This window comes from Orcinus orca, chromosome 13, assembly GCF_937001465.1.
Source record: "Orcinus orca chromosome 13, mOrcOrc1.1, whole genome shotgun sequence".
NCBI lineage: Eukaryota > Metazoa > Chordata > Mammalia > Artiodactyla > Delphinidae > Orcinus > Orcinus orca.
The window spans coordinates 13,133,626-13,160,799 of NC_064571.1; the positions used below are offsets into that span (position 1 = coordinate 13,133,626).

A 27,174-nucleotide genomic window follows, 5' to 3' on the forward strand; every position below is an offset into this window, starting at 1 on the left:
AAATTTGTTATTTTATGCCACTAAGTAATTTGTTACAGCAGCAATAGGAAACTAACACATAAAGTATTATACTTAGTTTCTCATTATAGTAAGTATTATATAAAATCCCTTTTGCTGGGCTTCCCTGGTGGCCCAGTGGTTGAGAGTCCGCCTGCCGACGCAGGGGACGCGGGTTCGCGCCCCGGTCCGGGAAGATCCCACATGCCGCGGAGCGGCTGGGCCCGTGAGCCATGGCCGCTGAGCCTGTGCGTCCGGAGCCTGTGCTCCTCAACGGGAGAGGCCACAACAGTGAGAGGCCTGCGTACCGCAAAAAAAAAAAAAAAAAAAAAATCCCTTTTGCTGCTCTGAAATAAAATTCATACAGAATTTATCAGTTCTTAAACTTAAAAAACATAAATTACTAACTCCTATAGTCTGAACGTTTGTGTCCCCCACCAAATTCATATGTAGAAATCCTTACCCCCAAAGGTGATGGTATTAATAGGTGGAACATTTGGGGGGTACTTAAATCATGAAGGTGGAACCCTCATGAATGAGATTACATAGCGCCTTATAGAAGAGCCTCCAGAGAGACGCCCTAGGCCGTTCTCTTCTGCCATGTGAGGACACAAGGAGAATCCTGTGACCTGGAAGGGAACCTCCAGCCAAACGTGCTGACTCCCTGATCTAAGACTTCAATCTTCCAGGAATGTGAGAAATAAATTTCTGTTGTTTACAATCTACCCAGTCTTTGCTATTTTGTTATTGCAGCTCAAATGGACTAAGACACTGGTCTAACATAATAAGGGAGAAATAAAAATGAAAGTTAAATTATAATAAAAGTATATATATTCATTGTAAATTAAATATGTCAATGTGCTCACAAGACACATGCTTGAGTACAACTACACTAGAAAACATGATAAAGTAGTCAGATGTTTGCACCTGTAAGTAGAATCACTACGATGGTGAGAGCTAAAGATGTAGATTGATTTGGGGAACACAAATACCACACAAGGCATTGTTGTCTGTGACATGATTTTCTGAAATGGTGAGTGACTCCTAGTAAGCTCTGAATGAAAGAAAGTATAATCTTTCTTCAGTTAACAAGAAGTTGCCTTCCTGGAAAATTTACCGTACATTAAAACTTTACAAAAACTGCTCTAAGATTACATAAAAGAGTTCTAGACTCAGATAAATATAAACAAGATTTTGAAAGCAGCTCTTTCGCCCCTTTCCTGTTTGCCCATTTCTGTTCCCCTCTAACCTTGAAAGAACCTAATTATAGGAATGAGATCACCAGGCAATTTAACCTAACTCCTGACATGTTCTCCTGAATACACCCCATGCTTTGTCTAATCTGTTGATATTTTTCCTAGATAACAAGAGGTAAAAATGAAGAATTAAACAGCTAACAAATGACTAGCTCTCTACCCCCAACAGCCCCCTTAAGCAATCCTGCAGGTAGATCACGCAGGCCAGATCACATCTGAAGAAAGAGTCAGCCAGTCTACCTTACAGAGAATGATGCAGAACCCAACCTCCTGCCTCGATGATTCACTGAGATTCTTCCCCTTTTTCCCCTTTAAAAACTGTCACGGCTGAGCAGAATCTTCAAAGTTGGCCTCTGGACGTGAGTCCAACTTTTCCCCAGATTGCCATCTTTTCTGATTAAAGTATCCTTCCTTTCTACTGACACTTGCCTCTCAAATTATTAGCTTTTGAGCGGCGAGCAGTCGAACCTGAGTTTGGTAACAGTTTTACATAAGTGAAATACACATCTGGATATTTGAAGTTGTATAGGATGGGCAGAGAAACTTTAACGTACAGGGCTGTCCCTTGCTTCCCAGGACATCCAGCACCTCTGGCCAGGACCAGTGAGACAGGGGATATTGGCTCTAGTTATCAGGCTGGTGAGAGGGAAGGGAGCACAGGGCCCTGCTATATTACATATTAACACAAATCCTATGTAAATGTATTTTGCTCATCTGCCCCCCTCCAGTTCTTTTTTTTTCCCCACTGGGATCCAAACCTTTCTTGCTGGCCCTAGCCCTGCCCACAATACGTGAGTAGCAGCCCTCAGTCATCGTGACAACCAAAAGTTACCCCCACATTTCTAAGATGCCCCCTAACTAGTGGAACTGCCTCCATTGAGAATTGCTGGTCTTCGTCCTCAGGAAAAGCACATCTAGAGGTTTGAAAGGTTTTCTTATTGCTCTACTGGGGCTGTTTAGCCAGAGAAGAAAAGATTCAGGAAGGACATGAAACCTTTCTTCAACGTCATTCATCACAGTATGGAAGAAGCAGTAGATTCATTCTGCTTTTCCTGAGAGAGAAAATTAGGAGGGCAGAGTGGACATAACCATATGGCAATGTGGTTTAGCTGTTAAGATCGTAAACTTGAGACTCACAGGCCCCCACGATCATGTTTCTGTTGAGCCCTTTTCTGCTCCGAAAAGATGGAAAATTGTTCCATTGTTAATGATTTTAATAACCATCCGGTCTCTTTCTTTGGCATGTGTGGATAAAGAAGGGTGGTGAGAAAAGAAGAAAAATGAGATTGTTCAAGTCAAAGGACCCCTGGTCCAGGAGAGTGGTCTGAGCTGGGAGATTCCAGACAAGGGGTGACGAGAATGACCATTACGGTCCCATTTACCTCTATTTTAGCTGAACTTCCCTCCCGACTCAGGCCACACACACACATGCCAAGGACATTACTATGGCTACTGAGTACTCCCATACCCTAAAGGGGGTGTGGGGCAACTGTTGGCAGCAACTGTTGGCAGCAAGGGTAATGCTGGATCCCCAGTCATGCACCTTAAGGGCAGAAGGTTAGACTTCCCTGGCAGTCCAGTGGTTAAGAATCCGTGTTTCCACTGTAGGGGCACAGGTTCGATCACTGGTCAGGGAACTAAGATCCCACAGGCCGCGCTGTGCAGCCAAATAAAAGGGTAGAAAGAGGTGCTGTGAAGAGGACAGGACTGAGGGCTGTTTTGGAGAGCGTTAGTAGCGTAACATCGCAAAACTAGACATGGGTTTCAAGTAGCCCTTACTATAAGCTCCACTGGTTAACTTTCATCTTGGGTAGAATCTGTTCCCGGATTTCACATTGCAGCCCTAAAATCTTTAACCATATTCTGTATTTGTATTGTCCTGGACCTTCAAGCAAACAATCTCAGAGGTCTTAAGAGAATGATTGTGTTCCCGTCAGTTGGATATGCTGCAGTTCAGAGAATATGTGCAAATAAGTGTGAAGGTGGAGAAATGAAACCTCGAGTAACCATTTTGAATCACTGAGACAGTCTGTGTGCCTGTGTTAATACCGCACTGGTTGATCTACCGCAACCTGGAAAAACTCCAATCATCCCTTCTGTTGAAAGGCTCACTGTCTGAGTCACACATCTGCAGGGACCACCATCTGGTGGCAAATCAAGGGAGCTGCAAGATTTTAAATCTTTTTCTAAGGCCTTTTTCAGTAGAAGAACAGCCCTTTATCATTGGATTCCACCTTCCTTCGTACCCAGAGCTAAGATTCATTTAGGCCAGGGGTCAACAAGTTTCCTTTGGGCCTGTGAACTAAGAACGGTTTGTACCTTCTTTAATGGTTGGGGGGAAAAGTCAAAAGAATATTTTGTGACACATGAAAATTACATGAAGTTCAAATTTCAATGATGACAAATTAAATCGTATAAGAAAACAGCCATACTCACTTGTTTACATATTTTCTATGGCTGCTTTCACGCTACAACAGCAGAGTTGAATATCTGCAACAAAGACCATAAGGCCCACAAAGTCAAAAATATTTACTGTCTGGCCTTTTACAGAAGATGTTTGCCAATCCTGCTTTAGACCTAGCAGTGTTAAATAAGCCAGGGGTTGCTCATTGCTTTCAAGTGTATTCACTGGCTGATTTAGTCATTCATTGCATAATCACAGGATCAAAGAAGTTCTTGTGCACACCTAGCACTCACATTCCAGAATGACAGAAGCAGGCTCCCTCCTGAATAGTCCATTATATCCTGTATAATTACATCATTGACAAAACTTTACACTCTCTCTGGTCCCTGTGTTCTTACTCAAGCAGCACAGTTGCTTCCATCGTTCTTCCTTTGCTCTTAGAAATCCTTAGCTCCTAACTGCTTTCCTCCCAAGAATTGCCTAAATTCACTCATTCCACATGCATTTATCAGCACATGTACCAGGTACTATACTCAGTGCCCCGATACAAAGATGATTAAAACATAGGCCCTGTATCTAAGACATTGACCATTTAGAGAGGATTATGGAAAAGCATATAAAGATGGTGAGAGAGATGTAGGAGGCAAAGGGGAAAGGGTACTTAAGGCAGCCTGAGGAATCAGGGAAGGCTTCAGAGAAGCAGCAGACAGGGATAAGTGCGGAGGGGGAGAACCAGAACTGGAGGAGACCATTTCAAACCCAAGGACACGGCAGCAGGAGCAGAGATGTGGAGGTGAAGAAACAGCATGACATGGGCAGAAAATTACAATCAGCTAGGTATTCTGGGAGCTACAGAAGCACATGTATTACACTTCTTTATCATTCTGGCACCAGACTATCACCCTTTATGTCCCAGCTTTTCATATACATTTGAGAGATAGTCTAACAGCAAGAATTCATGTTTGAATGCTTGAAATTGTGCTTTATTTGCACCACCTCATAGGTTTTCACAGCACCCTTTGAGGTGGGTATTATTGAGCCCTCCTAGTTAAAAAGCAGCAGCATCTCCTAAGTATAAACGCCAGAGAAACTCTCAGGTGTGTACACAAGGAGACTGCCCAAGAAGGTTAAAGCAGCACTGTCTGTAAAAGCAAAAATGGGAAATAAGCTCATAGTCTTATGAAAGGAGAACGGATAGCTCATGTGCATTCATTCAATGGATGTTATAGAGATGTGAAAGGGAATGAATTAGAACCTCACATCTCAGCAGAGGTTAACATCAAAAAACAATGGTGAGGGGCTTCCCTGGTGGTTGAGAGTCCACCTGCCGATGCAGGGGACATGGGTTCGTGCCCCAGTCCGGGAAGAACCCACATGCCGCGGAGCGGCTGGGCCCGTGAGCCATGGCCGCTGGGCCTGCGCGTCCGGAGCCTGTGCTCCGCAACGGGAGAGGCCACACAGTGAGAGGCCCGCGTACCGCAAAAAAACACAAAAACAAAAAACAAAAAACAATGGTGAGTGAAAAAAGCAAACTGTAGGGGAATAAACAGCAGGTATAATAACATTTATATAAAGTTTTAAATCATGTAAAGCAATACTTCATGTTAGTTAGGGATAAATACGTATGTAGTAAAAATACACATATAAAGAAAGGCATGGGCTTCCCTGGTGGCACAGTGGTTAAGAATCCACCTGCCAATGCAGGGGACACGGGTTCAAGCCCTGCTCAGGGAAGATCCCACATGCCGCAGAGCAACTAAGCCCGTGCGGCACAACTACTGAGCCTGCGCTCTAGAGTCCGTGAGCCACAACTACTGAGCCCACATGCCACATCTACTGAAGCCCAAGCGCTCTAGAGCCTGTGCTCCGCAGCAAGAGAAGCCCGCGCACCGCGATGAAGAGTAGCCCCGCTCGCCACAACTAGAGAAAGCCTGCGCACAGCAGCGAAGAGCCAACACAGCCAAAAATAATAAATAAATAAAATTTTTTTAAAAGGCATGAGAATGAGAAATACTGAATTCATGATAGTATTTACTCCTAAGGGGAGGAAGAGTTCTTTAGGAAGTAGGGAGAGGGTGTTTCAGGAAGAAGTAGAAGATACAATAAACTGAGTTATGCAGTAGCTTGGCATTTAGGGGAATCAATAAAGGTTTAATGTTGCTGAATCGTCAAGTGAATGCAGGGTGGGGAGGTGAGAACAGTAGGAAGATAATGATATCAGGCAGGCGCACAGAGGTCCAGGAATAGCAGTCATGTTTGACTTTCTCCACCATAATACGGGGAGCCAGGATGATGTCCAGATGGAACCCTTCGGCAGTATGGAGAGTAGATTGGAGGGGGGAAATGAGAGGAAGGATAAGTTAGGCAGCTGTTGCCATGGCACTAACAAAAGATGATAAGAACCTGAAATTGGTCAACAGTAGTGTGACAGGAAAGGAGAGCATACCCAAGAGAAACTTTTGCACAGTGCACCCAGGGACACGCCCATCAACAGGAAAATGGGTGGAATTTGGTACAGCAATTAGATGAATAAATAACACCTATATGCAGCAGCCTGGATGAACCTCAAAGTGTCCAGTGAAACAAGTTCCTGAATACTTCTAGAGAAAGACATAAATCTTATGAGATTCAGAAACAATCTAAATTTTTTTCATCACACATATATATGATAAAGGTATATACATACGGGGATTCCCCTGGTCGTCCAGTGGGTAAGACTCCATGCTCCCAAGGCAGGGGACCCGGGTTCGATTTCTGGTGGAGGAACTAGATCCGCATGCATGCCCCAACGAAAAGATCTCGCGTGCTGCAACTAAGACCCTGCGCAGCCAAAATAAATAAATATGTATATTTTAAAGATACGTATATACATATGAAAGGAAATGATGACTACAAACCATGGTAATGATTTCTTTGGGAGACAGGGAACGAAAGGATGAATGTGTGTGTGTGTATATATATACGCATATACTGAGGGAGCCAGAAGGAGAGAGAAAAACGTCACTTATGGAGCAATAATGACAACGTATTATAACCAAGGATTTTGCTCAGTCTACTCTGTGTATTAAAGGTTCTAACAAAGAAAAGAAAAACAGATAAAACAGGAAAGCATATATTTTTCAGATATTTTGGAGGTAGAATCCGTAGATTTCCTGACTGTTTTTCTCAGTGGTTTGAAATTCACTCTCCCAAGGTCAGCGGCCCAACGAGCGTTTCCTTCCTTCCAACGGAGAGACCCGGAGCAGCCGAAGACCACCAGGCGCGAGCCAGGTTAGAACCGAGCCCCGGAAGTAGCGGGCGAAGGGGGCGGGGTAAACAGGAAGGCGGGGCTAAACGGGGCTTTCTGGGAGCGGGGCTGCTGGGCAAGCGCAGTAGCGCGCCTCGCCGCCATGGGGGCGGTGCCGTCCAGTTAGCCGCTGGTGGTGGCGGCGACTTCCCCTCCGGAAGTCAGGTCTCCGCCTCTTGCCCCCACCCCGCTAGCTCGGCTGCGGAGGCAGCGGTTGTCCCTGCCTCTCCGCCTACTCCACCTCGGCCTACCCACCGGGCGGCGGTGTTGGCGGGGAGGGGGACAGTAGTTGTAGACGGCCGCCCCTGCCTCAGAGAAGGTGAGTTCCCGCCCCGTCAGCGGGGGCGGCCCAGGCGTTCAGCCCCTCGACCCCACGGCCCGGGAGAGGCCGGGCGGGCCCGGAGAGTACGCTCCCCTCTCCACCCGCCACCCCCGGAAACGGGCGCCGGGGCCCCCACACGGATCGCTGCCGGGGAAGCTGAGGTTGGAGCGGGAGAGAGGCGACCACGCCGAGGCCGTGGATCTGAAGCGTCAGGGAGAGGGAAGGGGGTGATGAGGACACTCGGAGATCGAGGGGACAGAGACGAGGAGAGAAAAGGCTCCAGACGTGGAAGGGCGTAGACCTGCGCAGGGTGAAATCAACATCCTGGAAAGTAGCGACCTCACTCACACGTGGGGAGAAGTGGAGTTTGGAGTTCGGGGAGAGTAGGAAGTAAACACGCGAGCTTGAAGGTGCCGGGCCCTAGAGGAGAGAAGGGGGTGAGGCTTTTGAGGGATTACTTTGTAGAGTTTGCCCGGGTTTTTGAGGATAACGCCGTGTAAAACAAGCCTCTAAGATTTACAGCCCTATCTTGACAGTGGTCTGAGTTTTAATATGTACCTGCCAGCGTCAAAGCTAATAAAGCAGGACATCGGGGCGGCGAAAACAACTTTTATTCAGCAACTACTGACAGTAGGAAAAGAGCTGAGCTCCATTCCGATTTGCGCAGAGGTGTCCGGGGGGGTTTAAAGAGAAAATGTAGGAATGGGGCAAGGTGGAGCTCAAGCAGAGGCAGGGACGTGCAGAATTACAAAGGGTTGGGTAGTGTCCTTGCATCAGGCGAGCTGTGTCAGTTTGCTGGCAGTTACGGAAGTGAGGATTCTGTTTTCCCACAGGGACTGGGAGACAGAGGCCCTGTCCTTCCTGATGATTACACTGCAAAGGAATGGCTTCCAGATCCTTGAGAAAGACACTCCTAAGTTGTAGGAGGTACACACATACATCTCAGAGGGACAGAGCAAGGGTTCACAATCGTAATCCCTTTTTAGTTAAGCACTAAAGAGCGGCCAGGGACCTGTCATCAGGTGTTGGCTAGAACAAACAGTAAATGTCTTTTGACAGCCCCAAGTTGTTCCAGATCTGAGCTCAAAATGGGGCTGGTTCATCCGAGGGCCGTAGCCACAGGCTGCTGGAGGCCAAGTTAAAGTTTGGTCAAGCCTTTGTGCAGAAGTTTGGAAGGAGTATATCTGCCTAGAGTTTTCACCAGCACATTTTCCCTAACACAAAAAGCTATTTCTTGATCATCTCAATCTAAGAGATGTTTGAGTTTCTACAATTATTGTATACCTGCAAACAAACTGCTGGTTCCAAACCCTGAGTTTAGGCTTTAAGGAAGTTTTGGAAAGGATTTTAGACGGTGGAGCTTGATCCCACTGCAGAAGATCTAGTAAAACATTATGCCATCTTCATAATTAATTTCTAGTATTTGCAGTGTTGCCTTATGTTGCTTTTTGTCTCCAGAGAGAAAGATGGTGGAAGCCAGAACATTGTTGGATAATTTAATTTCTTTTTTCCTGAGGGACAACAGTAAATATAGTAACTTCATTAAAATAATTTTTATTTTCATCCTCTTCCACAATATACTCTATTTTTGTGTGGTATTCGGTAATCTTTTATACCTTTCACTTGGAGGAATGGCAAACAGTAAAGTATTATAAATTTCTTAAAACATTTTGTAAGAACTTTATATAAATTCCATTCACTAAAAATGGAAATTAGAATTTCATTGCAACCAAATGATGTTCCATTAAGTCCCTTAGTGAAGACAACCTTTGGAAGACTAGATTTAGTGTCTTCAATCAACCTGGGTTAGTATGATTGTTAGGATATTAAAAAATAAAATCTCTTGAATTTTCTGCTTTCGTACCAGATTTCCTGCCTTTCACTAACAAGTAAGCCTGAGCAGTTTATATGTGTCAAGACTACAATTCATTTTAGCTCCCATGGCCACATCACAGGAAGATTTGGAAACAGTTTCTTACGAAAAAAAAAAAAAATACAGCTTTCTGCCAGACTTGGTTTTTTGCAATGACTTTGAATATGTGCAATTACTAAACACTTTAAATCAGTTCACACGACGCTAGCAGTTACTTTTCTATACTGCTTCAAGGTGGTATGAGAATACTGGAATAGGAGTCTTGACTGTTAAGTTCTAATGCTAATTTCTTAACTAGCTGTATGACCCTAAGTCCCAAACTTCCTGGACTTGAGTTTTGTCATCTGTGGGGAGGGGAGTTGGACTAGCCCAACTGAGTGGTTCTCAAATCAGGGGTGCTTTTGCCCCACCCCCTCCTCAGAGGACATTTAACAGTGTTTGGAGCCTTTTTTTTTCCCCTTGGTTTTTGCCACTGGACAAGAAAGGGCTTGGTGATTACAGGTGCTACTGGCATCTACTTGGTATAGGCCAGAGCTGCCGCAAACAACCTAAAATGCACAGGCCACCAACACAAACAACAAAGGATTATCCTACTGAAAACGTCAGTAGTGTCGAGGTTGAGGAAGTCTGCACTAACTAAACTGAGCTCCTTGACAGCTCTAAAATGGTGAACTGATTTTGCTGCTCCATACTGGTATTCTTTCCATGGCCTGGCTGTGTACTAGAACAGCAATTCATAAAACATGAAACTTTGACCTCTAATGGCCATCAAATGACATTCAAAGACTAATGAAGTCTGTTGAGTTATGCTTGAGACCACTAGGATTTGAAAAACAAAATACAACTTGTTACCTAAAAATTACCTCTTGTCGCTTTGAGTAAATATCCTATTAACTTTTCAGTTAACTGCTACTTAACACATGGTAAATATTTGATATGCTGTTTAAAACACTAGTAGGAGTAGGACCCAAGGTATTTTTAGTTTAGATATTTATAAAAGCCTAACGTAATTGCCAATAGTACATGAACAAGAAGAGAAAAAAAAATTTGCTTAGTACTTGGCCAGTATCTTTTTTTTTTTTTCTTAAAAGACTATATTAGGAGATTCCCCCAAAAGGTATCAAAGAATTGGCATGCTTCCAGTTATTAAAATTCCACTCTCACTTTCAAGATCCTGATACTATTAAAACTGCAGATCCATTTTCACCTATAGCTGTAACACTCTTATAAGGAGCTCCTCTGTATTGGGCTTGATAATAAACAAAGGTCAGTAAGGATTAAAAATTAGCAATCAAAAAAAAAATTAGCAATCAGGGAATATATAGACGGTGTAAGATTATAAATAGAAAATTGAGAAATTAAACTCAATCACAAAAACCCAAAGAAATACCACATGACCAGACTTATATGAAAAGAAATATGCATTGCATTTATGGTCAAGGGAAAGATTTTCCAGGACACTTTGTAATTCATTCAGTCAAGTTTCTCAGATATTTTTGATAGTTAAAAATGTTCTATTGAGGGGCTTCCCTGGTGGCGCAGTGGTTGAGAGTCCGCCTGCCGATGCAGGGGACACGGGTTCGTGCCCCGGTCCGGGAGGATCCCACATGCTGCGGAGCGGCTGGGCCCGTGAGCCATGGCTGCTGGGCCTGCGCATCCGGAGCCTGTGCTCCGCAGCGAGAGAGGCCACAACAGTGAGGGGCCCGCGTACCACACACACAAAAAAAATGTTCTACTGAGTAATAATATTCCTAAGAAATCAGTAAAAACAAAACCACAGCAAACAGTTCTTGCTTATCTGCTTTTTAGGGAAAAAAATTAGACTCATTTTAAGAATGAAGAACATTTCTGAATTCTTATTGAATCATAAATCCATTTACATAGCAATTGCCAAAAATGTTCCTTTGTTTTCTTGACAGTAAGCAGAGATTCGAGTCAACTGACAGAAAATCTAGCTAACAGCCCTTCTTACAGTTATTCAGAAAACAGTTAGAGCTCCTACTATGGACCAGGTACTGTGTGTTAGGACAAGAGCATTCACAGACCCATTCACGTTTACTGATCTTTTAGGAGGACTGGCATGTATTTGGTGGCATTCTGACATAGGATGTCTGCCATGGGTCCAAGTAAAACTAATTTCACAAGCAAGAGCCTTGAGCTAGCTAGCCATAGATTACATATAATTATTGATGTTCAGAGGTTTAGTTTAAGTTAAGACATATTTTATGTTAAGTATGTAACTAGTGCCTGTAATTAATGATTTTGTTAATTTCTTTGTATTTTGTCATTGGAAATATGCCATAGTAAATCCTCAGTTACTTTTATGGTTGTAGTATTAGTGTAAAATAGCTAGAGCTTGGCAAACCCGTAGGTCACATACTAATCTCATTTCCTGAAAAGGCAAGGTTAATAACTAACACAGTTAAGAATATTCATGACGCTAACAGGTACACGCTGCATCTCTCAAAACTTCTTAAATGGGATTTGACCCTCAAAGTCAAAACAAAAAGAAATAAAACAGCATACTTTGGTTAATGGTTTCTTTGGGGGTTTTTTGGCCGCACCACTCAGCATGCAGAATCTTATTAGTTCCCCAACCAGGGATCGAACCTGTGTCCCCTGCAGTGGAAGCGCAGAGTCCTAACCACTGGACCACCAGGGAAGTCCCAGCATACTTTGGTTAAGATAACAGAATCAGTTACCTAGTCTCCTAAAACTTAGTGCTGTGTTCTACTTAGTCTTTCCTAAGATTATAATGGTATTAAAAGATTGCAAATCTCAAGAGCCAGGAACAAGGCAAGGATATCCATCCTTACCACTTCTTTTCAGTATTGTACTAGAGGCCCTAACCAATATAGTCAGACAAGAAAAAGAAAAACGTTTACAGATAGGAGAGGAAGGAATCACACTGTCTTTATCTGCAGATGCTATGATCATCTATGGAGAAAACCCCAAGGAATTTTGAGAAATGCTACTAGAATAAGAAGTGAGTTTATCATAAAGGACACGAAATACAAGGTGAATATACAAATCCAATAGTATTTCTAAATGTTAGCAACAAGCAATTAGACATTGAGATTTTTTAAAAAATACTATTTACTATTGCATCAAAAACCAAAATACTTTTGGATAACTTTAACAAAGTACAGTGAATGCTAGATAACATTGCTGAGAGAAAGAAGATGCAAATAGTGGGGAAAATTGTCTTTTAATGCTTCTTAGTGAACTAAGTTTAAAAGTATAGGACCATGCCATTAATTTGGTATATTTATTAAAGAGGAAGAATTTATTAAAGGGAACCTAATTACACCTAAAACTTAGCAAATTAACATTCCTAATTTTGCTCAAACATTTTTTTCTTAAGTGATTAAAGATATTTAATAAATATTTTTAAAACCTTTATGCTGTACTATGTTTTAATACCATGTCACAACACAAATCAAATAATGTGCTGTGGGCGTGAAAAATTTTAGTAAATTTTTCACTCAAATTGAGTTGATTTGCTCGTTCAACCTATTAAACCTATTGAGGCATGTTAAAAACATTTCATACAATGCAAAAGTTAAATTCAGGTTTTGCTATTTCTAAAAGGGTGGTTGGAATGTAATAAATTCTCTCTGACAGGTCTAGAATTAGGAAAAGTGGAGTGGTTCTTAGTATTTTATTAAGATATGAAGCATTTTTTAGACAGTTTTGAATTACGAGTAATTCATACTCTTCATGTGTTTCATATTTAACTCAGTAGTTCACGTGCAGTGTTTTTATTACTTTAGCTTTTGCAATGGCTTTAGCTACTAATATTGAAATAAAAAAGACCAAACCTTGTACAGCAATTGAATAACAACGTGCATAGTTTCATTTCTCCAAAATAAAAGATGCCATTTTCTTTCTCTTTCCACTATGATATCTTTCCTGGAAGTAAATGGCATTGTGAGTGTTGGTCTATAACTAGGCTTGTGGTGTACAAATAGGAATGTCAAGTTTTCAGAATTTTGCTAGATTTTTTCCAAAAATTTTAGAAGGTACAACTGAAAAAATACTCCAGATTAGTTTCAGAAGAGACAAACTATTTCTTTCTTGAGACCTAATACCAGCTTGTAAATAGCCTGCGTGTTTCTGCTTGACACTCCATATTCTTTTAGACATTATATGTAGCAGACATTAACACAGGACGTAAACTGAAATTTTTATAAAGAGTTGGTTTAAAATCAGAGCAATCAGAAAAGATAATAAGGATCAAGTTGAACTTTCAGCTTTCATTAAAAAAAACAAAAACAAAAAAAGTCCCTCTGAAACATGAGTTAGCTTGAAATACAAAGAATAGATAGGTACTCCTGTCAGGCACTCCTGACCTGTTTACCCATAACCTTTTCTACTTTCTGTAGTTACTAGAATAATTGGTTGGAAAAACATTTCATTCTATCAGTTAAGTAGATGAAATCCTGAATAGCAATAAAAACAGCTCAGCTGTACAGCACTCAGTATGTGCCATGCACTCTTCTAAGCACTTTACATTTACTAATTTCCTTAAGACACACAACAACTCTGAGGTGTATGTTATATCCTGTGTTAGAGGTTGAGAAACTTGACCAAGGTCATATAACTAACAAATGCCAGAACTGACTCCAGAGTCCCTATGTCTGGCTCCTAGAAGCAGTGAGATAATTAACATAATATGACAACCAGTAGTTCTGCATAGGTGACTCGAGCTTTGTTAGGTGGGTGATCTTTCTAGAAACAAAGCCAACACTTAAAACTCCAGTTTAACAAATTAAGGTAGAATTTTTTTTTCAAAACATTCATCATAGATCTTTAAGGTTCTCTCGTACACTTTACTGAGGTATACTTACAATAAACGACACTTATTTAAAGTGTACAGTTCAATGAGTTTTTGACAGGTGTATACTCCCATGAAACCACCTTCATAAACAAAATGCCGAATGTTTCCACCAACCCCAGCAGTTTCCTCCTGCCCCTTTACAGTCCATCCCTCCCTCCACCCCTGTCCCTGGCAACCACTAATCTGCTTTCTATCACTATAGATTAGTTTGCATTTCTAGAACTTTTTATAAGTAGACTCATAGTAGGTACTCTTGTGTCTTACTCAACATGATTTTGTGATTCATCCATGTTGTATGTCTTGCTATTTCGTTCATTTTTACAGCTGGATAATTCTGTTGTATGGATATACCACATTTTGTTTACCCATTCCCTTGTTGATAGACATTAGGGTTGTTTCAGTTTTGTGCTATTACAAATAAAGCTGCTGTGAATATTCATGTACAGGTCTTTGCATGGACATATGTTTTCAGTTCTCTTGGGCAAATACATATGAGTGAAATGACCGGATCATATAGTAGGTATTTAACTTTTAAAGAAATTGTCAGATTGTAAAGTTGTACCATTTTCAATTCTAACTAGTAGTGTATGGGAGTTCCAGTTGTTCAGCGTCCTTACCAACACTTGGTATTTTCAGTCCTTTTAATTTAGTCCTTCTGATGATGGTGTAGTATTATCTTCTGGTTTTAATTCGCATTTACTTGGCTGTTTATATATTTTTTCTGAAATGTCTGTTCAAATTGTTTGCCCATTTTAACTGAGTTTGTCTTATTATTGAGTCATAGAGTTCTTTATTTATTCTAGATATAAGTCCTTTGTCTGATGTATGAAATAAGAATGCGTTCCACCATTTTGTGGCTAACTTTTCATTTTTTTTTAATGGAGAGCTGTGTAAAGCCCTGGAGATCAGAAAATATTTCAGGTTTTGTAAAAGCGGGGAAGTGGATTCCAGACGTGGAGAAGTTTTACATCAGTTGGAAAGGCAGCCAAGCATATCAGTTAATAACAGATTCTGGAGCCAGACTGCTCCTGTCAATTATTAACTGCAATCACAGACATGTTCCTCAACTTTTCTATGCCTCAGTTTCCTCATCTATTAACTATGAATCATAACAGTACTTAGCCCATAGGCTTCTTAGGAGGATAAAATTAGTTACTATTCTTAAGTGCTGAAATAGTACCTGGTACATGGTAAGGGCAATGCTGGGTAAGTGTTACAGAACAAATTATTAATAGGTGACTTGTAAATGTAATACTTTGAAGTGACCATAAAAGGCAATTTCAGGTTTACTAAAAGTACAAGTGATGCCATGCCTTATTTTCTTTTGTGAACCATCTGGTAGATCAGAGGAATGTTGTGGGATCATATTCTTCAGTGAGCACACTCGGTTTTCCGTGAGATTTTGGGGTATCCAGCAGTGTGCCAGGAGGTACTTGAAGTTTAAATGGCACATTTTATTTAAAGATTAAGTTAAAACTTTTACATAAATTGGATGTTTTAAGACTAGAATTCAAGAAGTTCATGAGTTTTTAAGGTTCATCATGAAACTTGAAATACATCTTTCTGTGATTGATCTCTAGGCTGTATACTCCCTAGACCTCCAGGCAATAAGGGTTCACTTGTCTGACTGTATAGAATGCTTTGGTCAAAATGATTGAGATTGAGAACGATTGCTGTAGAAAGAATAGTTACAATTTAGGAAGACATGTCATGTATTTTTCAAATATTAATAAAATGGAAAAATAAGACATTTATATAGTACAAATAGATTTGAATAATCAGACTCATAAGAAGGAAGATGGTGGGGAGCGCAGTGGAGAAGCATAGAGTGTTCACATAAAGATGCTGAATTTAATTTTGGAATAAACTCAGATTCTATGAAATTCTTAATGTCTTTCTTATTGGGAATGAATAGATCAATCCTAGATGAAGGAAAGAGGTGAATTCTTTGTAGCATGCCATAGGTGTTATCTTACTGTCTTCCTACTTAAAGTTTTCACCAGTAACATGGATGAACACATAGACTGAATGCATATAAAAACTATGTGTGGGAAAAGTAGCAAATGTCAAGATTAAAACAATTTGAATTTTAAAGATCGTCAGAGGTAGGAATGGTGGCCTAAACCCATTACAAGATGAAGTGTAAAGTCCTGCATTTAGAGAAATTAGTCAATTACATTAAGTACCAGATGGGAGAAGACAGCCAATGTGGGGAGAGAGATGCTACCTCTGGGATTTTAGCGATTACAGAGGTCAGTAGAAGTCAGTAACATGTCTGCTGTAAGACACGAAGTACTAAGGCTGGATGCCCCAGCTCATTTCCATAAAGTCCAGAGTTCTACTGGTGCCCTAATAACTTCTCCTTCAGAATGGTATTTTCTGGACTAAAAAATATATTACCATAGTAAATATCAGAGGCTTACTAGATGTTTTTATACTAAAATTGTCATTCTAATAAGCAAAAAGCCAGTACTTTAGCCTTGCAAGCACTTAGGAAATTAAGGTTTGAGATGGTATATGAAATGATATTCAGTTGAAGATTGAAAATATTACCCTAAATGTCTTACCTCTCTTTATTTTATTCATAGATACCACGTTGAATGAGCAAAGACTGAACTTTTTACAGATACCTTTTGTAAAAGGCTTGTAAGGAATAGTGCCATAATTTGAATTGCAGTGGATTTCACATTATGAGGTAGGTTGAAAATAAAGGGCTTCTAAATTGTTAGTATTTTTTATAGTGAAGCTGGTACTTTGACTTGAAAGCAAGCAAAACTCTTAAAAGTGTTAATTCAGATCAGATATATTAAAACTCATGAGTGCTATCTTCAAATTCAGAGGTGTAAACTTCGGATCACTTTCTCTAAAATAAACAATATTATTTATTTTTCAAGGGTAAAATACATACTCAAAAAGTTAGCTTTACTTTCAGATTTACAGGGAGCAAAATAAGAAATTGAAGATGCATTTTATGCGTTTTCAGATGATTGATCTATGTTGATGTAATTCTAAACTTTGAATTATTTAATTGTTATAACAAGATTGTGTTTGGTTTCAGGTAAATGGGAGTGGATTATTGGACAAAAAATAGATTTTTAAATCTCTGCATCATGGTTTTTAGCTCAGTTGTTGCACCGTGTCACTATTTGGGGAAAGTTCATGCTAAGAAACTGAAGCAATTAATGGGTGAATATGATCAAATTTCTCCACCCAGTTCTCAACCTGATAAGGGTAAGGTTCCATTCACCTCTTCATTGATCTCTGCACCATCTGTGATCTTTTGGGATTGGATCCTTTCACTCTGCATGTCTTCAAGGTTCATCCACGTTGTACTATTTATTAGTATTTCATTCCTTTTTATTGCTGAATAATATTCCATTGTGTGAATTACCACATTTTATTTATCCATTCATCAGTTGATGATCACTGAGTCATTTCTGCCTTTAGCTGTTAGGAATAGTGCTGCTGTGTACATTTCTGTACAACTTTTTGTGTGGACATAGATTTTCAGTCCTCTTGCGTTGAAACCTAAGAGTGAAATTGCTGGGGTTATGTGGTAACTCTATGTTTGACACTTTGAGGAACTGCCAAACTGTTTTCCAAAGTAGCTGCACATTTTATATTCGCACCAAGAATGAATGAAGTGGGACTTCCCTGGTGGCGCAGTGGTTAAGACTCCGTGCTCCCAATGCAGGGGGCCTGGGTTTGATCCCTGGTCAGGGAACTAGATCCCACATGCATGACGCAACTAAGGAGCCAGGCGAGCTGCAACTAAGGGGCTTGCAAGCCGCAACTAAGACCCAGCGCAACCAAATAAATTAAAAAAAAAAAAAAAAAAGAATGAATGAAGTTTCCAGTTTTTCCTCCTTTTTGTCAACACTTATTATTATGTCTTTTTTTGGTCTTTTTTTATACAGCAGTTTCTTATGAGTTATCCATTTTATACATATTAGTGTATATATGTCAATCCCAATCTCCCAGTTCATCACACCACCACCCCACCACCACTTTCCCCCCTTGGTGTCCATACGTTTGTTCTGTACATCTGTGTTTCTATTTCTGCCCTGCAAACAGGTTCATCTGTACCATTTTTCTAGGTTCCACATATATGCGTTAATATGTGATATTTGTTTTTCTCTTTCTGACTTACTTCACTCTGTATGACAGTCTCTAGATCCATCCATGTCTCTGCAAATGACCCAGTTTAGTTCCTTTTTATGGCTGAGTAGTACTCCATTGTATATATATACCACATCTTCTTTATCCATTCGTCTGTCGATGGGCATTTAGGTTGCTTCCATGACCTGGCTATTGTAAATAGTGCTGCAGTGAACATTGGGGTGCATGTGTCTTTTTGAATTACAGTTTTCTGTGGGTATATGCCCAGTAGTGGGATTGTTGGGTCATATGGTAATTCTATTTTTAGTTTTTTGTTTGTTTGTTTGTTTGTTTTTGCCGTACGCGGACCTCTCACTGTTGTGGCCTCTCCCGTTGCGGAAAACAGGTTCCGTACGCACAGGCTCAGCGTCCATGGCTCACGGGCCTAGCCGCTCCACAGCATGTGGGATCTTCCCAGACCAGGGCATGAACCTGTATCCCCTGCATCGGCAGGTGGACTCTCAACCACTGCGCCACCAGGGAAGCCCTATTTTTAGTTTTTTAAGGAACCTCCATACTGTTCTCCATAGTGGCTGTATCAATTTGCCTTCCCACCAATAGTGCAAGAGGGTTCCCTTTTCTCCACACCCTCTCCAGCATTTGTTGTTTGTAGATGTTCTTATGATGCCCATTGTAACTGGTGTGTGGTGATACCTCATTGTAGTTTTGATTTGCATTTCTCTAATAATTAGTGATGTTGAGCATCCTTTCATGTGTTTGTTGGCCATCTGTATGTCTTCTTTGGAGAAATGTCTATTTAGGTCTTCTGCCCATTTTTGGATTGGGTTGTTTGTTTTTTAATATTGAGCTGCATGAGCTGTTTATATGTGTTGGAGATTAATCCTTTGTCCGTTGATTCGTTGGCAAATATTTTCTCCCATTCTGAGGGTTGTCTTTTCATCTTGTTTGTAGTTTCCTTTGCTTTGCAAAAGCTTTTAAGTTTCATTAGGTCCCATTTGTTTATTTTTGTTTTTATTTCCATTACTCTAGGAGGTGGATCAAAAAAAATCCTGCTGTGATTTATGTCAAAGAGTGTTCTTCCTATGTTTTCCTCTAAGAGTTTTATAGTGTCTGGTCTTACATTTAGGTCTCTAATCCATTTTTAGTTTATTTTTATGTATGGTGTTAGGGAGTGTTCTAATCTCATTCTTTTACATGTAACTAGCTGTCCAGTTTTCCCAGCACCACTTATTGAAGAGACTGTCTTTTCTCCATTGTATATCCTTGCCTCCTTTGTCATAGATTAGTTGACCATAGGTGCGTGGGTTTATCTCTGGGCTTTCTATCCTGTTCCATTGATCTATATTTCTGTTTTTGTGACAGTACCATATTGTCTTGATTACTGTAGCTTTGTAGGATAGTCTGAAGTCAGGGAGTTTGATTCCTCCAGCTCCGTTTTTCTCCCTCAAGACTGCTTTAGCTATTCAGGATCTTTTGTGTCTCCATACAAATTTTAAGATTTTTTTGTTCTAGTTATGTAAAAAGTGCCTTTGGTAATTTGATAGGGATTGCATCAAACATGTAGATTGCTTTGGGAGTATAGTCATTTTCACAATATTGATTCTTCCCATCCAAGAACATTGTATATCTCTCCATCTGTTGGTATCATCTTTAATTTCTTTCATCAGTGTCTTATACTTTTCTGCATACAGGCCTTTTGTCTACCGAGGAAGGTTTATTCCTAGGTATTTTATTCTTTTTGTTTCAGTGGTAAATGGGAGTGTTTCCTTAATTTCTCTTTCTGATGTTTCGTTGTTAGTGTATAGGAATGCAAGAGATTTCTGTGCATTAATTTTGTATCCTGCAACTTTACCAAATTCATTGATTAGCTCTAGTAGTTTTCTGGTGGCATCTTTAGGATGCTCTATGTGTAGTGTCATGTCATCTGCAGGCAGTGACAGTTTTACTTCTTCTTTTGCAATTTGTATTCCTTTTATTTCTTTTTCTTCTCTGATTGCCATGGCTAGGACCTGCAAAGCTATATTGAACAATAGTGGTGAGAGTGGACATCCTTGTCTTGTTCCTGATCTTAGAGGAAATGCTTTTAGTTTGTCACCATTGAGAATGATGTTGCTGTGGGTTTGTCATATATGGCCTTTATTATGTTGAGGTAGGTTCCCTCTATGCCCACTCTCTGGAGAGTTTTTATCATAAATGGGTGTTGAATTTTGTCAAAAGCTTTTTCTGATCTATTGAGATGATCATATGGTTTTTCTTCTTCAATTTGTTAATATGGTGTATCACATGGATTGATTTGCATATATTGAAGAATCCTTGCATCCCTGGGATAAATCCCACTTGATCACGGTGTATGATCCTTTTAATGTGTTGTTGGATTCCGTTTGCTAGTATTTTGTTGAGGATTTTTGCATCTATATTCATCAGTGATATTAGTCTGTAATTTTCTTTTTTTGTAGTATCTTTGTCTGGTTTTGGTATCAGGGTGATGGTAGCCTCATAGAATGAATTTGGGAGTTTTCCTTCCTCTGCAGTTTCACCTGTGAAGCCATCTGGTCCTGGACTTTTGTTTTTTGGAAGATTTTTAATCACAGTTTCAATTTCATTACTTGTGATTGATCTGTTCATATTTTCTATTTCTTCCTGGTTCAGTTTTAGAAGGTTATACCTATGTGTCTATACCTTTCTAAGAATGTGTCTATTCCTTCCAGGTTGTCCATTTTATTGGCATAGAGTTGCTTGTAGTAGTCTCTTAGGATGCTTTGTATTTCTGCAGTGTCTGTTGTAACTTCTCCTTTTTCATTTCTAATTTCATTGATTTGAGTCCTCTCCCTCTTTTTCTTATGAGTCTGGCTAATGGTTTATCAATTTTGTTTATCTTCTCAAAGAACCAGCTTTTAGTCTTATTGATCTTTGCTATTGTTTTCTTTGTTTCTATTTCATTTATTTCTGCTCTGATCTTTATGATTTCTTTCCTTCTACTAACTTCGGGTTTTGTTTGTTCTTCTTTCTCTAGTTCCTTTAGGTGTAAGTTTAGATTGTTTGTTTGAGATTTTTATTGTTTCTTGAGGTAAGCTTATATTGCTATAAACTTCCCTCTTAGAACTGCTTTTGCTGCATCCCATAGGTTTTGGATCATCATGTTTTCATTGTCATTTGTCTCTAGGTAGTTTTTGATTTCCTCTTTGATTTCTTCAGTGATCTCTTGGTTATTTAGTAACGTGTTGTTTAGCCTCCATGTGTTTGTTTTTTTACATTTTTTCCCCTGTAATTGATTTCTAATCTCATAGCGCTGTGGTCAGAAAAGATGCTTGATATGATTTCAATTTTCTTAAATTTACTGAGGCTTGATTTGTGACCCAAGATGTGACCTATCCTAGAGAATGATCCATGAGCACTTGAGAAGAAAGTGTAATCTGCTGTTTTTGGATGGAATGTCCTATAAATATCAGTTAAATCTGTCTGGTCTATTGTGTTATTTAAAGCTTGTGTTTCCTTATGAATTTTCTGTTTGGATGATCTGTCCATTGATGTAAGTGAGGGGTTAAAGTCCCCCATTATTATTGTGTTACTGTCAATTTCCTCTTTTATAGCTGTTAGTGCTTGCCTTATGTATTGAGGTGCTCCTATGTTGGGTGCATATATACTTATAATTGTTATATCTTCTTCTTGGATTGATGCCTTGATCATTATGTAGTGTCCTTCCTTGTCTTTTGTAACATTCTTTATTTTAAAGTCTCTTTTATATGACATGAGTATTGCTACTCCAGCTTTCTTTTGATTTCCATTTGCATGGAATATCTTTTTCCATCCCCTCACTTTCAGTCTGTATGTGTCCCTAGGTCTGAAGTGGGTCTCTTGTAGACAGCATATATATGGGTCTTATTTTTGTATCCGTTCAGCCAGTCTGTGTCTTTTCGTTGGAGTATTTAATCCATTCACATTTAAGGTAATTATTGATATGTATGTTCCTATTACCGTTTTCTTAATTGTTTTGGGTTTGTTTTTGTAGGTCTTTTTCTTCTCTTGTGTTTCCCACTTAGAGAAGTTCCTTTAGCATTTGTTGTAAGCTGGTTTGGTGGTGCTGAATTCTCTTAGCTTTTGCTTGTCTGTAAAGCTTTTGATTTCTCCATCAAATCTGAGTGAGATCCTTGCCAGGTAGAGTAATCTTGGTTGTAGCTTCTTCCCTTTCATCACTTTAAGTATATCTTGCCACTTCCTTCTGGCTTGTAGCGTTTCTGCTGAGAAATCAGCTGTTAACCATATGGGAGTTCCCTTGTATGTTATTTGTCATTTTTCCCTTGTTGCTTTCAATAATTTTTCTTTGTCTTTAATTTTTGTCAATTTGATTACTATGTGTCTCAGCGTGTTTCTCCTTGGGTTTATCCTGCTTGGGACTCTCTGTGCTTCCTGGACTTGGGTGGCTATTTCCTTTCCCATGTTAGGGAAGTTTTTGACTATAATCTCTTCAAATATTTTCTCGGGTCCTTTCTCTCTCTCTTCTCCTTCTGGGACCCCTATAATGCGAATGTTGGTGAGTTTAATGTTGTCCCAGAGGTCTCTTAGGCTGTCTTCATTTCTTTGCATTCTTTTTTCTTTATTCTATTCCGTGGCAGTGAATTCCACCATTCTGTCTTCCAGGTAGGTCACTTATCCGTTCTTCTGCCTCAGTTATTCTGCTATTGATTCCTTCTAGTGTATTTTTCATTTCAGTTATTGTATTGTTCATCTCTGTTTGTTTGTTCTTTAATTCTTCTAGGTGTTTGTTCTTTAATTCTTCTAGGTCTTTGTTAAACATTCTTGTATCTTCTCAATCTTTGCCTCCATTCTTTTTCCAAGATCCTGGATCATCTTCACTATCGTTATTCTGAATTCTTTTTCTGGAAGGTTGCCTATCTCCACTTCATTTAGTTGTTTTTCTGAGGTTTTACCTTGTTCCTTCTGTCTTTTCATTTTGTCTATCTTTCTGTGAATGTGGTTTTCCTTCCACAGGCTGCAGAATCGTAGTTTTTCTTGCTTCTGCTGTCTGCCCTCTGGTGGATGAGGCTATAAGCTTATAGGATAGATGATTGCTACAGGGGCTCTTTCTTGATCTGTGTCTCAACAAGTGGCACCTCTCTGTCTTTTTGATTATAGCCAACCTAGCGGCTATGAGGTGAAATCTTTTTATTATAAAACATATTTAAACATATAAGGAGAGAAAGCAGTATTATGAACGCTCATGTACCCACCATCCAGTTTTAACAATTATCAACATCTTTTTAATCTTATTAGTGACTTTTAACAGTTTTATTGAGGTATAGTTGACATACAGTAAACTGTATGTATTCCAGGTATACAATTTGATAGGTCTTGGGAGGTGTATATACCCATGAAATGATCACCACAGTTAAGATAGTAAACATATCCATACCCACAAAAGTGCCATTTACAATTGCTCCCTCCTCCTTTTTCCTGCCTCATCCCCAAGCAACCACTGTGTTACTACAGGTTAGTTTCCATTTTCAAGAGCTTTATATATATGGAATAATATATTATGTACTCTTTTGTCAGGCTTCTTTCATTCAGCATGATGATTTTGAGATTCATCTATTTCAAGTGTATCAATAATCTATTCCTTTTTGTCATTGATTCCATTCTATAGAGATACCACTGTTTGATTTATGCATTCACCTGTTGATCAATATTTGGGTTTGTTTTTTTTTCTTCCTTTCCAGGGCTATTACAAATAACACTGCTATGAACATTCATGTATAAGTCTTTATGTGGACATATACTTCCTTTTCTTTTGGATAAATATCTAGGAGTGGAATAACTGGATCGTATGTGAGGTGTATGTTTAACTTCCTCAGAAACTACCAGACTGTCTTCCAAGTAGTTGTATCATTTTACATCCCTACCAGCAATGTATGAGAATTCCAGTTGTTGCACATCCTCACCAGTCTCTTTAATTTCAGTCATTCTAGTGAGTGTGAGGTAGTACCTTTTTGTGCTTTTAATTGACATTTACTTGATGACGAATGACACTGAGCATCTTTCATTTGTTTATTGTCCATTTGTATATATTCTTTTCTGAAGTGTCTGTTCAAATTTTTTTACCCATATTTAATCAATTATTTGTTACATTATTTTGCTCTAGTCAGAATTTTTATACTGTTTGAGTAGAATAAGGGCTGAATTTTCTGACTTACCAAATTAGGCTTCATTTAGATTTTCTTTTTAATCTCAAATTGCCAGTAAAGCTAGCTGATCACTAGTGACTCTAGATTTTGCTCTCAGACTTGTTCTGTTAATGGACAGAAATGTGTGATTCTACATGGGTTACGCTGCCTCCTAATTTTTGGAAATAAAGTACAACACAAAAATATCTAGCGCATTATCATCTCATAGTGAGTACCTTTTCTGCTAGATTTGTAACGCAGGATTTGAGGTGGGGGGAGAGAAAGAGAAATAGTAGTTGTACTGCCCCCACCTGCCAAAAGAAATTTAAACAAGCAAACAAAGACTAGCATTATCTGATTTAAATTTCTTTTGAAACTTCTCTCTACATATAAATCCTAGCCCCTCTCAGCTGTCACCTCCATTTCCTTCCTTACCCCTCCCACCAGTGCTTTAATAGAGAACAAACCAGAAGGCATTCTAGAATGCTTTTTTCACCAATCAGAAGTAATGGAATGAAATCCAAGACCCTGTTCGGAAGATACGGAACTCTTGTCCCTCGTCTTTCCTCATGCCCTGTACCTACGATTAGTTTTGTCTCATAGCTGAATTTCTAATTTCCAGCATTCCCAAACCATTTTACAAACATCCTTTTATTATTAAGTCTTAAAATACTCTAGTCAGGTGAGTATATGTGTTCATTTTATTTTGTGTGAGTAAACAGAAGATTTTTAAAGATCAAATTACTTCTCTATGGTTTATTTCTTTTCTTAGACAACAGTATACAAAAAATTGACTATTCTGAACTTTAGAAATTGTTTGAACATTCAGATCAGGACAGTCACCATGGATGTGTAAGTTGTTATATCCCTAATTCCTTACGTTTTTAGCCCTACAAAAGAATTCTGTATGTCAGCTCCTTTCTACCCTCTTCATCCCACTTCTGAGAAAGATAAAATTATTTGTGAGTGGGCTAGGCAGTATTTGACCTTTCTGATGCTCCTTTTTGGCATTTAATGTCATGATGTTTAACTTTCATGCCAAAGTAGTTTTAATTTGTTTGGGCTTCTTTATTTTGTTTTTTGAGACTCTTTTCAAGAGTAAATGAAATATTCAGCATAAAATAATATAGTAAGAAGAATTTTCTCCCATCTTCTCTACAGAGAATCCCTTGTCAACCTAATGAATCGTTCAAAGAAGACATCTGACTCTTTTCAAGATGAACTTGAAGATTATATCAAAGTGCAGAAAGCCAGAGGCTTAGAGCCAAAGACTTGTTTCAGAAAGATGAGAGAGGATTATTTGGAAACCTGTGGATACAAAGAAGAGGTTGATTCTAGACCCAGGTGTAGAATGTTTGATCAAAGACTCCCTTATGAACCCATCCAGACCTACCGAAGACCATGCAATATCTCACAAGCAGTGGAGAAGCAGTTACCTCTGTGGCTACCAGCTCATGACAGCAGGCTGAGACTAGACTCCCTGAGCAACTGTCAATTCACCAGGGACTGTTTCTCAGGAAAACCAGTAGCCCTGAACTTTAGTCAACAAGAGTATAACTGTAGCTCATACAGTGTAGAATCTGGAGTTTACAGGCACCTCTCCTTAGAAAACAGTACCAGTGCCCATCAAGCTAGTTATAAACAGATACATCAGAAGAGAAAAAGGCACCCAGAAGAAGGCCAGGAAAAGCCAGAAGAGGAGCGGCCCAAGCATAAGAGGAAGAAAGCTTATGAGGAAATAGATTTAGACAAACACAAGAGCATCCAAAGAAACAAAACAGAGGCGGAAACAGTCAGAGTCAGTACAGAAAAGCCTAAGAACCAAAAGGAGAAAAAAAGCCAAGATGTAGCCTCTAAGAAAGAGAAACGTAAGCGTAGAAAAGAGAAAAAGGAACAAGGGAAAGAAAGGACAGAAGAGGAGATGCTTTGGGACCAGTCTATCCTTGGATTTTGAAGCTCTTGCATTGGTTCTCCTGAGGTTAAACTGAAAAAATAGTTGAGGAGCTTGGTTTTACGATGTCCACGTTCATATCGCTCTTTTCATGTGAACAGGTACAGAGCCTAAGTGAACAGAAAACATTTAATGTACTTGCTCTCCAACATGGAAATTACTTTTCTTCTCTTCTAAAATCATTACTACATTTTTCTTATGCATAATGTAATTTCCCTTAATGAGGGTGGCTCTGCTTTTATTCATCAAATTGCTATGATGGTGGAAGTATTTTTCCCTTGGGAGGTCATTTATTTTAAATTGGAGGATTAATAGGCTTTACAGAATCTATTTCTTGATTGGCTTTTAGTTTGGGGTGGGTGTTTTTATATATCTGTGAAGCAGTTTAGATTGATTTTTTTTTTCCTTCGCTAGATCTAACTTGCAGTATATTTTCTAGATTGGAAAGTGGAAAATGACATACATTATAATAAGCTTAAGTTACATACAGTTTTAAACGTTTCAAGAAGTCTTGATACAAAATCAGTTTATATTCTGGGAATGTTTATAATAAAGTTCTAATTTCTACAATTTTTTTTGTTTTCTAATTTCTGCATTTTTGAGCACACAGTGATGTGTTCCTATTCGACGAAGATGTTCTTTGGGAAGAGCAATAACTGAGCATATATAAACCCACTTTTTAGGGCAGAAATCTGAATGACCACAATTTTTCCAAATAGTTGAAATTGGGGAATTTATAAGAAAATGCCATTAGAGGGACTTCCCTGGCAGTCCCGTGGTTAAGAATCTGAGCTTCCACTGCAGGGGGACAGGTTCCAACCCTAGTCAGGGAACTAAGATCCTCCATGGTGTGTGATGTGGCAAAAAAAAAAAAAAAAAGCCATTGGAATATTCTTTCCTGACCAGTGTTTTCATTCTGATAGTCCACTTTTTTGCGATAACCGTATCAAGTGTTTGAGCACTGCTAT

The 27,174-nt window shown here is 39.4% G+C and overlaps 2 protein-coding genes across 3 annotated transcripts in view; one reads left to right on the forward strand and one right to left on the reverse strand.

Moving 5' to 3' along the window:
- SMYD1 (SET and MYND domain containing 1) overlaps positions 1-6,943 on the reverse strand; it is a 47,602-nt gene extending 40,659 nt beyond the window's left edge. Inside the window, exon 1 of the mRNA XM_049695886.1 lies at positions 6,344-6,943. The gene's annotated coding sequence lies outside the window, so the exon portion shown is untranslated. The remainder of the gene's footprint in view (positions 1-6,343) is intronic.
- A 158-nt stretch (positions 6,944-7,101) lies between these two features.
- KRCC1 (lysine rich coiled-coil 1) lies at positions 7,102-26,775 on the forward strand. 2 transcript variants are annotated; one of them, XM_012539450.3, is made up of 4 exons: positions 7,102-7,262; positions 16,567-16,673; positions 17,037-17,209; positions 25,417-26,775. In XM_012539450.3, the coding sequence occupies exon 4, from the start codon at positions 25,436-25,438 to the stop codon at positions 26,207-26,209; it is 774 nt and encodes a 257-aa protein (XP_012394904.1). In that variant the 5' UTR covers positions 7,102-7,262; positions 16,567-16,673; positions 17,037-17,209; positions 25,417-25,435; the 3' UTR covers positions 26,210-26,775. The 2 variants fall into 2 exon arrangements, with proteins under 2 accessions (XP_012394904.1, XP_033273947.1); XM_033418056.2 differs by lacking the exon at positions 17,037-17,209.
- Positions 26,776-27,174: the final 399 nt, after the last annotated feature.